This window comes from Aquarana catesbeiana, linkage group LG01 (assembly GCF_042186555.1).
Source record: "Aquarana catesbeiana isolate 2022-GZ linkage group LG01, ASM4218655v1, whole genome shotgun sequence".
Lineage (NCBI taxonomy): Eukaryota > Metazoa > Chordata > Amphibia > Anura > Ranidae > Aquarana > Aquarana catesbeiana.
Window position 1 is genome coordinate 73,076,594 of NC_133324.1, and position 14,550 is coordinate 73,091,143.

The 14,550-nt window shown below is 48.3% G+C and overlaps 1 protein-coding gene across 2 annotated transcripts in view; it reads right to left on the minus strand.

Moving 5' to 3' along the window:
* Window positions 1-5,360, minus strand: part of NARS1 (asparaginyl-tRNA synthetase 1) — a 39,483-nt gene extending 34,123 nt beyond the window's left edge. Inside the window, exons 1-2 of one of the 2 annotated variants that reach the window (XM_073620280.1) lie at window positions 5,209-5,360; window positions 2,203-2,285 (exon numbers count right to left, since the gene is read on the minus strand). In XM_073620280.1, coding sequence (XP_073476381.1) covers window positions 2,203-2,285; window positions 5,209-5,248 — 123 coding nt within the window. In that variant the 5' untranslated portion in view covers window positions 5,249-5,360. The remainder of the gene's footprint in view (window positions 1-2,202; window positions 2,286-5,208) is intronic. The other variant, XM_073620289.1, reaches the window with a different exon arrangement.
* Between the last annotated feature and the right edge of the window lie 9,190 nt (window positions 5,361-14,550).

The following is a 14,550-nucleotide window of genomic DNA, read 5'->3' on the forward strand; positions in this document are numbered from 1 at the left end:
AATAAAAATGCCATAAAACTATTTTGTAGGCACTATAGGCAAACCAATCAATATACGCTTATTGTGATTTTATTTTACCAAAAATATGTAGAAGAATACATATTGGCCTAAACTGAGGAAAAAATTTTTATTTATTTATTTTTTTTTTAAATTGGGATATTTATTATAGCAAAAAATATTGTGCTTTTTTTTCAAACTTGTCTTCTTCTTTTGTTTATAGAAAAAAAAAAAAACAAAAAAAAAAAAAAAACGCAGAGATGATCAAATACCACCAAAAGAAAACTCTAATTATAAAAATTTAATTTGGGTACAGTGTTGCACGACTGCGCAATTGTCATTCAAAGTGCGACAGCTCTGAAAACGGAAAATTGGCCTGGGCAGGAAGGGGGTGAAAATGGCCTGTATTGAAGTGGTTAAAAAAGTTTTTGTCCTAAAAAAAAAAAAAAACAGCCCTATAGCAAATAAAAAAATGCTTTTTTTCCCCCCTACCTAAAACACTTCGATACTACATTTAAAGAGGAAGTAGACCCTGGTGGTTTTTACTTCCTCTTTATTTCCCTGCAAAGGTAAAGCATAATGGGCTACTATGCATAGCATCGCATTGTAGCCCATTATGTGTCACTTACCTGAAACCGAAGCCCGCGATGTCTCCGTTGTCCCCACTAGCAGGGAGCATCCATCTTCGCCCTTCTTCCTTCCAGGGCCGCAAAATGGCTCTGTGACTGGCCGGAGGCGTGGGAGCCGCCAGTCACGGCATGACCCCTATTAGAAACGGCACGTTGTGCCCTTTCTAAAGAGTGCATGCACCGATGACATCGGCGCTCGGGTCTTTCGGAAATATCTCCTAAACCGTGGAGGTTTAGGCGATATTTCAAGCACTTACAGGTAAGCCTTAATATAGGCTTACCTGTAGGTAAAAGTGGTTGTACAGGGTGTACAACCACTTTAAAGAATGTTTTTTTTTCCCCCCTCTAAAACATTCCGATACTAAAATAAATTTAAAAAAGCCTTTTTTTCCTACCTAAAACACCCGGTTACTACCGTATATACTCGAGCATAAGCCGAGATTTTCAGCCCTTTTTTTAGGCTGAAAGTGCCCCCCTCGGCTTATACTCGAGTCACCGCCGTCTGCCTACCTGATCAGCGTGTCATGCAGACAGACGGCGGCCAGCGTGTCATAAAAAAAACATACGGCGCCCATTCCACTGTTCAAAAACTGCGCCTCCTCCTCGTCTGTGATAAGCAGAACACTCAATTTCCCAGCAGTCAGTGTTCAGCCTATTACGGACATTTTCTCATCCTCGTCCGTGGTATGAGGATGAGCGGATGTCCGTAATAGGCTGAACACTTACTGCTGGGAATTTGAGTGTTCTGCTTATCACAGACGAGGAGGAGGCGCGGCTTTTGAACACTGGAATGGACGCCGTATGTTTTTATGACGCGCTGATCGGTGGATTCAGATCGGCACACGGAGGCATGCACAGGACACAGAGAGGATGCAGATTGGCACAGGTAGGCTGCAATGGACACAGGGGGGTATACACAGGACACAGTGAGGTAGGCAGATCTGCACTGGTAGGCATGCACTGGACACAGAGAGGTATGCAATAAACACAGGGAGGCATGCAGATGGGCATTGTTGACCCTCTCCTCCACTTACAGTAGCTGCTGCATTTCTCACCGGCTTATACTCGAGTCAATACATTTTCCCAGTTTTTTGTGGTAAGATTAGGGGCCTGGGCTTATATTCGGATCAACCTATACTCGAGTATATACAGTAGATTAAAAAATGCTTTTTTTCTGTGCCAGCTTTCCTTTGATAAGAAAAAAAAAAAAAAAAAAAAACAAACAACAAAAAAAAGGAGCTATCCATTATCATTTACTGCCAAAAGGAGCTCAATTTGTCCTGCAGGAAAAAAAAAGTAAATAAAAAAAAAGTAAATAAAAAAAAAAAGACGCAGTATAATCTACCTGGATACACTTAGTAGTGATGATATATACAGTTTACTAACACATGCTATAGTTACAAAGCGGTGTTTAGACGCTAAGACATGTTTTTCCTTCATCATGAAGGTGTTCCCATGACACAGCGTGTAATATGAAGAAACTGAAAGCAGAAAGGCAAAACAGGACTAGAGCCTTAGCTGTGAAAGTCATAAAACACACTGTGCAGAGAACAGAGACTTCTATCAGGTGAATTACCTTAAGAACAGTTTTAAAGGGTTTCTCCTTGGTCCCATCACCAGCGGCATCATCCCCTTCTTTCTCCGACACATACATTTCTTCTGTATGGAGACAATGAAGACCTTTTATTTAGAGGTTAATGACAGCAGGTTTCCCCAAAATTCCCCTACAGTATAATTATATATATATATAAGCTTGCAACACAATATAAAACTCCATAAAATAATAAAAAAAAAAAAAACTTCTGACCTGCCCAAATCTGACCTGAGGGAAGAAACATTGTACAAAGGCAACCGAAGGGTGCAGGACCTCTGCACCATGGACACCATGTACACAAACTTAGGGACAGATCAGCGTAACCTTGACTTGATCGGTGTTTCTCTACCGGCACCAGAGCAACTCAGTGCCAACAGAGGAACAAAAAAAAACAAAAAAAGAGGCTCAGGAAGTTGTCACTTAAAGCAGAAATCAACTGTATCTGAGAACCACAAACCGAAAACATTATTTTTTATTATTTTTGGGGTGCATGTTGTAGGGTCTTCGTTCACATCAGACTTTTGGGGTCTGTGACACAAGTACTACATTGTCATCAGGACAGGAAGGGAAATCTCTCTGATGGAGCCCTGGATAGGAGTCAAAACCAGACAGGGTCTCTATACCCCATGGGTCTCCTCTACACCCCTTGTGTTCCCCTACATCCCATTGGGTCCCCAAACACCCATTTTGTCCTCCATATACCCCATGAGTCCCCTTACACCCCTTGTGTTCCCCTACACTCCTTGTGTCCCCCAAATATCCAATGGGTTCCCTTAAACTCCTTGATTCCCCTACACCCCTACATGGGTCCCCTCTACCACCCCGACCGACCCCCTATACCCAATTGTCCCCTTACACCCTTGTGTCCCATATATATCCCAAGGTTCCCCTTACACCCCTATATACCCCATGGGGTCCCCTTAGACACCGTATGTCCAACACCCCTTTATGGGTCCCCTCTACAGCCCCTTTGTGTCCCCCATATATCCAATGGGTCCCCTTACACCCTTGTGTCCCATACATACCCTATGGGTTCCCCTACACCCCTTGTGTCCCCTACACCCTTATATGGGTCCCTCTACCCCGCCCCCTACACCCCTTGTGTCCCCCATATACCCAATGGGCCCCCTTACACCCTTGTGTCCCATATATACCCCATGGGTCCCCTTACAGCCCTATATACCCCATGGGGTCCCCTTACACACCGTGTGTCCCCCCCAACACCCCTATATGGGTCTCCTCTACCCCCCCTTGTGCCCCCCATATACCCAATGGGTCCCTTTACATTCATGTCCCATATATACCCCATGGGTCCCCTTACACCCCTAGTGTCCCCCAACACCCTATATGGGTCCCCTTTATAACCCTTGTGTCCCATATATAAAACACTCCATGCCTTTGGTCTTCATGACTGTACTCTTCACTGGTTCTCTACCTACTTATTTAACCGCACCTATAGCGTTACCTGCAATTCTACTTCCTCCTCTTCCCTTCTCTGTTGGGGTCCCCCAAGGTTCTGTTCTTGGACCTCTCCTATTTTCAATCTACACCTCCTCCCTGGGTCAACTGATAGCCCCCCATGGCTTCCAATGCCATCTCTACGCTGATGACACCCAAATCTATTTCCCTACCCCTTCAGCTCACTCCCTCTGTCTCCTCACATATCACTAATTTACTATCAGATATATCAGTCTGGATGTCACACCACTTCCTCAAACTCAATCTATCCAAAACCAAACTTATCATTTTTCCTCCCCCATATGCCCCTTCCCCTGATCTCTCTGTCAAAATCGATGGCACAACTATCAGCCCATCCCCACATGCCAAGGTTCTAGGTGTAGTCCTGGACTCTGAACTCTCCTTTAAGCCCCACGTCCAATCACTGTCCAAATCCTGCCGCCTCAACCTCCGCAACATCTCCAAAATACGCCCCTTTCTAACCAATGACACAACAAAGCTGTTAATTCACTCGCTGGTCATCTCTCGCCTCGACTACTGCAACTCCCTTCTCATTGGCTTACCTCTACATAGTCTATCACCTCTTCAATCCATCATGAATTCTACTGCCAGACTCATCCACCTTACCAATAACTCTGCATCTGCTATTCCTCTGTCAATCCCTCCACTGGCTTCAGCTCACCCAACAAATTAAAATTAAAAATACTAACAAAAAACTACAAACCCATCCACAATTTCGCCCCCAGCTACATCACTAGCCTAGTCTCTAAATACCAACCTACTCGTTCTCTTCGTTCCTTCTATGACCTCCTGCTCTCTAGCTCCTTCATCACCTCCTCCCATGCTCACCTCCAGGACTTTTCCAAAGCCTCTCCAATCCTATGGAATGCCCTACCCCAATCTGTCCACTTATCTCCTACTCTATTAGCTTTTAGACAATCTCTGAAAACCCTTCTCTTCAGAGAAGCCTACCCTACCCACACCTAACAACTGTATTTTCTCCATCAGTTCATCCCCCACAGTTATTACCTTTAGTTCCACTTGACCCTCCCTTCTAGATTGTAAGCTCTAAGGAACAGGGCCCTCTGATCCCTCCTGTATTGATTTGTATTGTAAGTGTACTGTCTGCCCTCATGTTGTAAAGCGCTGTGCAAACTGTTGGCGCTATATAAATCCTGTATAATAATAATATTAATAATATATACCCCATGGGTCCCTTTACACCCCTTGTGTCCCCCCCCCCAACACCTCTATATGGGTCCCCTCTACACCCCATGTGTCTCCCATACCCCCTTGTGTCCCTATGTACAGTACAATGGTGATTCATGTGATGTCACCCCTTGTAGTGATCAGGTAGTACAGTGTATGGCCAGCCCCATTCACCAACCATGCTCTCCCCACCCCATGTCATCCATATGTCCTGCACAGCACTCAGCCCCCTCCATACAGTGACATGGGAAGCCTCGTCACTCACACAGTCTGTACAGACCCCCCCACATCCCTCACCGGCCTCACCATCCCCCTTCTCACCCAGCTGGAGCCGAGCCGTGCCTTCTCCGATCGCGTCCATGTCTCCTACACTTGCTTGGCAGCCGGTTGCATCAGATTCGCTTCCTCTTGCTCAGTGCGCAGGCGCGGAGTAGACGCGCCCATCTGATGTATTGCGGTATTGCTCTGCTATTGCGCGAGGACCGGATGTGAAGGTTCTGTCGCCTCAGCTATTTTCAGCCATTTTGTTGGAAGGAAAAAAAAAAAAAAGTCAAAATCGCAATGTGAAAAGCGCTGTGGCAAAAATCATTACTTTTTAGACTCCTTGTCAGTTTTTAGTGTAGCGAAAGCAGCCCCTTCCTGTACCCGTGACATATCCTATATGGTTATAGAGGAAGTGAACATAAACCTCCAGCAGGGCCACAGTCTGCAATAAAAATCTTTTTTAACCACTTGCTGTCCTGGCCAATTTTTTAATTTTCCACATATGTTAAAATTAACATTTTTTCCTAGATAATTACTCAGAACCCCCAAACTTTATATATTTTCTGAAAGCAAAGCCCATGGAGAATTAAATGGAGGCTGTTGCGATCTTTATATCCCACACTGAAATTAATGCACTGAAGTTTATTTTATTACACACAAATGCAACAAAATACCTACTGCAAAGTATAAAATATGGTGTTGCATCAAGTAAACAGATACCAAACATGTCAAGATTTAAAATTGCGTGCACCTGAGAAATAGCGAACAACTACGATACCTAAAATTGTCCATAAGCGACTATTTTATAGTCTTTACATGTTATTTGTTCAAAGTGACGCGGGGTTCACATATGTGCGGCCGTGGTTCCCAGTATGGGGTTCGTGTCCCGGATTGCCCGGGATTGTCCCTTATTTGAGTTTTTTGTCCCGTGTCCCGGGTACCTTCATTCCGGGACAATACAGTGTCCCGGAATGAAAAAAAACACACACCGCCGGCTTGCACCAGTCCGACTGCCACCCTTATCATTTTACAGTACAGTTCTTCCTTAAACACACACAGATATGGCAGCTGACTGGTTGCTAGGCTAGGGTCGCCCGCCCCGCGTCTAGCAACCAGTGACGTCACGTCAGCACTCAGCAGTCACGTGGGAGAGTCAGTGCAGTGGGCACCCGCACGGCGCACTCTAGACTCTACGGCTGAGCAGCGCGCCTGAGAGAGAGAGCAGCCGCCAGCCTGCCAGCAGAGCCAGACAGTCCAGTCCACGCTTACTAGCCTGCCCACAGTGCCCTGTGCCCAGCCCCAATCAGTGGTGGTGCCTGCCACTGCCAGTCCCGGACCCGGAGCCGCCGCCGAGCCGACTACAGCAGCCGCACATTGCCAGCGGCCAGCTAGCAGCGTAACCCCGGCTGACTCCGAGCTGCCCGCCGTGACTGAGTCCTGACTGAGCCGCCTCCTCGTCCGAGTCCTCCCTCCGGGCTCCGGCTCCCTCCCGCCCACGAGGTCCGCCCGCCAGAGTACGTCCTGAAAGGTTAGTGTAACTTCCACAGTCAGTGAGCAATGCATGCACACAGCACACTCCCTCTCTCAAATCTGCTGCTGTCCCCAGACCCCCACCCCCCTCAGTTCTGCTGCTGTGTCCCCCACACAGCCACACTCCCTCTCAGTTCTGCTGCTGTCCCCCACCCCCCTCAGATCTGCTGCTGTCCCCCACTCCCTCTCAGTTCTGCTGCTGTCCCCCCCACTCCCCCTCAGTTATGCTGCTCTCCCCCCCACTCCCCCTCAGTTCTGCTGCTCTCCCCCTCCATCTTTCCTCCGTCCCCCTCCGTTCTGCTGCTGTCCCCCTCCATTCTTCCTCTGTGTCCCCCTCCGTTCTTCCTCTGTGTCCCCCTCCGTTCTTCCTCTGTGTCCCCCTCCATTCTTCTTCTGTGTCCCCCTCCATTCTTCTTCTGTGTCCCCCTCCATTCTTCCTCTGTGTCCCCCTCCGTTCTGCTGCTGTCCCCCTCCGTTCTTCCTCTGTGTCCCCCTCCGTTCTTCCTCTGTGTCCCCCTCCATTCTTCCTCCGTGTCCCCCTCCGTTCTGCTGCTGTCCCTCTCCGTTCTTCCTCCGTGTCCCCCTCCGTTCTTCCTCCGTGTCCCCCTCCGTTCCTCCTCCGTGTCCCCCTCCGTTCTTCCTCCGTGTCCCCCTCCATTCTTCCTCCGTGTCCCCCTCCGTTATGCTGCTGTCCCCCTCCGTTCTTCCTCCGTGTCGCCCTCCATTCTGCTGATTTCCCCCTCCGTCCTGCTGTCCCCCTCCGTTCTCCCTCTGTGTCCCCCTCCGTTCTTCCTCTGTGTCCCCCTCCGTTCTTCCTCTGTGTCCCCCTCCATTCTTCTTCTGTGTCCCCCTCCATTCTTCTTCTGTGTCCCCCTCCATTCTTCCTCGGTGTCCCCCTCCGTTCTGCTGCTGTCCCCCTCCGTTCTTCCTCCGTGTCCCCCTCCATTCTGCTGCTGTCCCCCTCCGTCCTGCTGTCCCCCTCCGTTCTTCCTCTGTGTCCCCCTCCGTTCTTCCTCTGTGTCCCCCTCCGTTTTTCCTCTGTGTCCCCCTCCATTCTTCTTCTGTGTCCCCCTCCATTCTTCTTCTGTGTCCCCCTCCGTTCTTCCTCCGTGTCCCCCTCCGTTCTTCCTCCGTGTCCCCCTCTGTTCTGCTGCTGCCCCCTCCGTTCTTCCTCCGTGTCCCCCTCCATTCTGCTGCTGTCCCCCTCCGTCCTGCTGTCCCCCACCGTTCTTCCTCTGTGTCCCCCTCCGTTCTTCCCCTGTGTCCCCCTCCGTTCTTCCTCTGTGTCCCCCTCCGTTCTTCCTCTCTGTCCCCCTCCGTTCTTCCTCTGTGTCCCCCTCCGTTCTTCTTCTGTGTCCCCCTCCATTCTTCTTCTGTGTCCCCCTCCGTTCTTCCTCCGTGTCACCCTCCGTTCTGCTGCTGCCCCCTCCGTTCTTCCTCCGTGTCCCCCTCCATTCTGCTGCTGTCCCCCTCCGTCCTGCTGTCCCCCTCCGTTCTTCCTCTGTGTCCCCCTCCGTTCTTCCTCTGTGTCCCCCTCCGTTCTTCCTCTGTGTCCCCCTCCGTTCTTCCTCTGTGTCCCCCTCCGTTCTTCCTCCGTGTCCCCCTCCGTTCTTCCTCCGTGTCCCCCCTCCGTTATGCTGCTGTCCCCCTCCATTCTTCCTCCGTGTCGCCCTCCATTCTGCTGATGTCCCCCTCCGTCCTGCTGTCCCCCTCCGTCCTTCCTCTGTGTCCCCCTCCGTTCTTCCTCTGTGTCCCCCTCCGTTCTTCCTCTGTGTCCCCTCCGTTCTTCCTCTGTGTCCCCCTCCGTTCTTCCTCTGTGTCCCCCTCCATTCTTCCTCTGTGTCCCCCTCCGTTCTTCCTCTGTGTCCCCCTCCGTTCTTCCTCCGTGTCCCCCTCCGCGGCGCGGGGGGGGGGGAGGGTGTCCCTGAATGGCAGTTTGGAAATGTGGTCACCCTAGGTTCGGTGCGTTCCCGATCACCGGTTCAGGCATGAATTTTAGCCTGTATTTGCACCTGAACCCGACCAAAACACGCACAGGACCCTTTTGGAATGCGGAACGTGGGCACCCCGGACCTGTGTGAACCGGCTCCTTTGAGAGTAGGTCACACTCGAATGTCATGCGAATTGGATGCGGTGTGATTGCTCTCACTCTGACGTTTGTGGCAATACATCAGACGAGTGGTGCAATCACTGTTTACATACGGTATGCAGACCAGACCTACGTGCATGTTTGCATTTGTGTGTGAGCACTGGGGGGGCTGGGGTACTTTGACATTTTTAATTATTTTTCATTTTTTTATTATTATTTATTTTATTTATTCTTATTTTCTTACACTTTGGGAAATCTTTGGGCAGTGACAGGTACTATTTACAGAGACATCAGGGGTCTTTGAGGCCCCTGATATCTCTCCTGCTCTTCAGAGCATTTAATGAAACACAGATGTTTCGTTGGCCGTACCAGGGAATGAGAGCGCTGAAAACAAGTCACAGAGGACATGGGGGAACAGATGGGCAAAAAAATAAATAAAAATCATCTTTCTTCTTTCTAGTGATTTTATTCCAAATTAAGAAATGGTTTACCTGCAGGCAGGTGAAGTCTATTTGCTCCACTGTAGGGGGCACTCAAACTGTGCAGCGAGTGTCAAGCCTGTTTGCTACCCAGGGTTGCCAATCCCCCCCCCCCCCCTCCACTGCATTTTTTACTGATAAAACAGGAAATTTACTGATGGGCATAGGCGTGCACAGGGGGTGTGCCGGGTGTTCCTGGGCACACCCTAATCACCCTTTGCAGCGCAGATTCCCCATGCTGATATTTCACCAAAGCTTCTAAAAATTTGTAAAAAAATAATAAAAAATATAAATAAAATTGTAAAAAAAAATACAAAAACAAAATAATAAAAATAAAAACTACTGACCCTGTCCACTACCCTACTACTTTTTTACATTTTTACATTTATTTAGAGTGTGTGTGTGTGTGTATATATATATATATATATATATATATATATATATATATATATATATATATATATATATATATAGGCAGGCATGTGTGTTTGCGTTTTGGGGTGCACACCCTAATGCAATAGGCTGTGCACGCCTATGCTGAATGGGCACATTTTTTTTACTGACAAAGAGCCCTTTCACACCGGGGCAGCTCCACGTCAGCGGTAAAGCACCGTTAGTTTTAACGGCGATATTCAGCCGCTAGCAGGGAGCTTTTAACCCCCGCTAGCGGCCAAAAAAGGGTTAAAAGCGTCCAAAAAGCGCCACTGCCAAATCGCTTTTCAGGTGCTTCGGCAGCGCTGCCCTTTCATTTCAATGGGCAGGGACGGTGGGTGAGCGGTGTATACACCGCTCCTCCACCGCCTCAAAGATGCTGCTTGCAGGACTTTTTCTAACATCCTGCAAGCCCACCGACCCCAGTGTGTGAAAGCACTCAGGGTTCTTACACTGGTGCTGCAGGGGAGGCGTTTTTCAGGCGCTTTACAGGTGCTTTTTTTTAGCCCAAAAGCGCCTGAAAAACGCTCCAGTGTGAAAGGGAGTCTAAAAGTGACAGAACTCCTATTAAAAACGAAGACAATCAATATTTAAGCAGTATAAATGATGACAATACACATAACAAGTAGTAGGCATGGTTTACACTTACAAAAGTCAACACAGCATGACAAATTATCAGCCCCTGATATTTACAGACAATTGTAAAAATCATTGATTTTTACAAACTGTCAGTAAATTTACTGACAGTTGGCAACCCTGCCGCTACCAAATAAGGATATGACCACGAAGATCCTCAAGGAAAGCGCTGGGGGATTCTATAGGCCTGCACAGCCACAAACCAGTGTTGTGAAAGCTCGTGGCTGGTAGTTGTAGTTCCACATAGATGAAAGCCCAAAAATACAGTTAATACAAACATATAAAATGTTTATTGGTCCAACAACAAATGTAAAAAGGATAAAAGGCTCCTGTGTTAATGCACTTGAAAGGTTGAAAACACATACCATTAACCAAGCAGGTGCTGGAGGGGAGAGAGGAGGTCGTCTTCCCAGGTAAAACCACTCGTTCTCCCAGATGGAAAAAAGCAGATGCTGTGTAAGGGATACGGTTCAAGTGCCCAATATATACCGCTGTGATGAACTGCTGGCACAATGTGGAGAAGCCAGGGATGTATATTGCAGGCAAAGGTGCAAAAAATCCAGGGATGTATTGGGCAGCCAAAGATGACACAAGGCTGTGCAGCAAGGCCGCGGGCTAGCCGATTGATCCCAGGACAATCCCGGGAGACTTAGGCAGAGGATGGGTAGCCAAAGCTTCCAGACGGCGTGCCAGATGTGATGTCACGGCCAGGGTGGTCACTGGATGCGGTGTGCGTTGAGACACCAGGTGATAGCAACAGAGTATCTGTGAATCAATCTCTCAGAAGGCTGTGGTCATGACAACACGTTTCAGGCATGGCCCATCTTCAGGTCATGTCTTGGCCATGCCTACCCTTCCTCTGCCTGAGTCTCCCGGGATTTATATAGCACCAACAGTTTACGTAGCGCTTTACAACTTGAGAGTAGACAGTACAAATACAATACACTTTAATACAGTAATCAGAAAATCAGACAGATTGGGGTAGAGCATTCCAGAGGATGGGAGAGGCTCTGGAGAAGTCCTGAAGGCGAGCATGGGATGAGGTGACAAGGGAGTTTGAGAGCAGGAGGTCTTGGGAGGAGCAAAGAAGATTTTTAGAGGTTTGGAAGTTCCCTTCACCGAAATACTTTTCAGATAGATTTCACCAAAACAGAAATGTTGTTTCTAAAAACATCACAATGACTGATCTTAAGAAAAATTTGATCTTGTGTATTTGTTTTTTTTGTGGATAGTGACAAGTTTTTAAATATAGATGAGGCCAGTACCAAGGTTATCTGTTCAACGTACAAACATGCATATTCAGCCAAAAGTATCAACATGTTTACAGAAGTCAAATTGTCCCGAACTGTGCGGGGCTGTCCCGTGTCCAGGGACTTTGTACTGCACAGTGCATCCATATACAAACTTGACACATGATGTACATATCTATATGATTGCCGTGCAATTTTCCTATTAAAGATCTGACAGTGGGGCTTGCATATGAATGCAATATAGTGGCTTTTTCACATGCTAATCCTGGTTAATTCATGTGCAAAGTAAAGGGAGGCTCTTCCTCCACTCCTGTCACATCCACAGTTAAGGGGAAGACTTCCCTCTACCACTGCATGTCATTCTGCAGCAACTGGTGATCTAGCGTAATTAGGGAAGGGTCCTGCACTGGGGGATGGGCTGACCTACGGGTCTTTACTGAGGGGGATCTGTATTGTGGTCTGTACTTGGATTCTATGGGGGTATCGGTGATTAGACTCAGTGACGTTTGCTAGGGGGGTGCGGGGGGGGTGCGATCCGCACCCAAGTGCCACCCGCTACAGGGGTGACACCATCCCGAGGGTGAGGAAAGCTCTGGCTGACTTTGGAAGTTTTTTTGCTTTCACCTGGAAACCCACCTCCAGCATGGCGACCGCGGGTGTTCTCCTTCTCCACTATCTCTCGCTACGGCGCTGCCGTCCATTCTCCACCCGGGCAGCGCGGCTGCATGCTGTCCTCTCCAGCTACCACCCGGGTATTCCATGTATCTGAGCCGCCCGAGCTAGTTTGGTAACGGGCAGGGGGAGGGGGGTTTTAGCTTGCGATGAGGGGGGATGTCCTCCGCGATGTTGTGACAGGTGGGGGGGCTGTACTACTGATAAAGTAGTTTTTTCCTGGGGGGCTGTACTGATGGAGGGGATAGTTTGTCCTGGGGGGGCTGTACTGATGAAGGGGGGTAGTTTGTCATGGGGGAGGAGTCTGTACTAATGGGGGGGCTTTGTCCTGGGGGAGGGGTCTGTACTAATGGAGGAGGGGTGGTTTGCACTGAGGGGGGGTCTGTACTGATGGGGGGGGTTTATACTAAGTGGGGGATCTATACTGAGTGAGGGGGGTCTGTACTAAGTGGGGGGGGGTCTATACTGAGGGGGGACTATACTTTGTGGAGGGAGGGTCTGTACTGAGGGGGGGACTATACTTGGAAGCAGGTCTGTACTGAAGGAGGGGGGTCTGTATTGAGGGGCGACTATAGTTGGTGGAGGGGGCGGGGGGGTGACACCATGTTTTACCGCACCGGGTGACACCAACCCTAGTGACGCCACTGATTAGACTCCAAAGTGTGCCACATCCCTAAACACGAATAAAGACAAAGAGGTTCCCCAGTTGTGGGACTTTATAGGCACTTCAAACACATAACAGATAAATTAATAAAAACGGATATTTATTATGAGTCACCAGTAAAAGACAGGAAACATGAAATATACATGATATGAACAACTAAAAATATACCAACTGAAACAGCAAGTTGATGATACAATCTGGTGTTCTTCACCCGACGTGTTTCAGAGACTATGTGGCTCCTTCTTCAGGGGTATAAAGGTAACCTTGTAGTCGTTCATTGGTGTATCAAAGAACATTCCATGTTTGGTTTAAAAACAATCTCAGAACTTTCTGCCTTTCCGCCCAACCTTGGAGGTAAGGTATGTTGTACTGGATAGAAGAGCCAATCGTTAAGAGGAGCATCCAAAAGGTGCTACACTCAACCTGCAAACACCAGGGGGCACTGAGGCTTGGCAAACAGGGTCCTGCACCTATTGACCCATTATGGAATGGCAGACTTCATATTGAGTAGTAATATGAGTATGGGCTGGCTTTATCCTGCTGCACACCTTTAAGGAGGACACATTATTTTAGCTGTGCTGTCTAAAGCCAACCCATTCAGTTTAAAACAGAAATGAAAGACAAACATTTATGTATAAATATATATAAAAAAAAATTATAAATACCTTTTTTTCCTTTTTTTATAAGTGATCACATTCCCTCTGTTCTCAGCTGCATAAGAGCTGGGGGAGGAGAAGCAGCAGCACACCGATCTTCCCAGTGAAAGGCTTTGCAGCGGGGGCGTGTCAGGACAAGTCTGATCATTGGAGGAGAGCACAGAGTTCCCAGCATAGCTAGAGAACTGACCATGATGTGCTGCTCTGCTGCTTAGTGTGATCAGTTTTTAACCACTTGCTGACCGCCCTATAGCACTTTTTCTGCTACAGGGCGGCAGCTGTGGGCAGAATCACGTATACAGAATCTCACAAAAGTGAGTACACCCCTCACATTTTTGTAAATATTTTATTATATCTTTTCATGTGACAACACTGAAGAAATGACACTTTGCTACAATGTAAAGTAGTGAGTGTACAGCCTGTATAGGGCCCCTTTCACACGGGGATGTCCATTTTTATTACTCCGCTTGCTCAGCGGGGATCGCTCCGTTGATCCCCGCTGAGCCGGCGGATGACAAGTCCGTCTCTGCACTCTGTGCAGGGACGGACCTGTCAGAGAGTACGCTCTCCCCTAAGGGGGGATCGGACGATTACGGACCGCCTGTTCGTTTTCATCCGATCCAATAGACGGATGGAAAATAGGACATCCATCCGTCTGGATTGTGCGGACCGGATCGGATCGGGGTGGATCGGATGTCAGCGGACATGTCATCGCTGACATCCGACGCTCTATAGAGCTGTATGGAGCGACCGTTCAGATCCTCCTGAAAAAACTGACAGGTGGATCTGAACGATCCGCATGTGTGAAAGGGGCCTAACCGTGTAAACTTGCTGTCCCCTCAGAATAACTCAACACACAGCCATTATTGTCTAAACCGTGGCAACAAAAGTGAGTACACCCCTTAGACCCCATACATACTATTAGATTTTCTGTAGATTTTTGTCTTCAGATTTACCAAAACCATGTAGTGCAAGAGGCCTCCCTGATTGC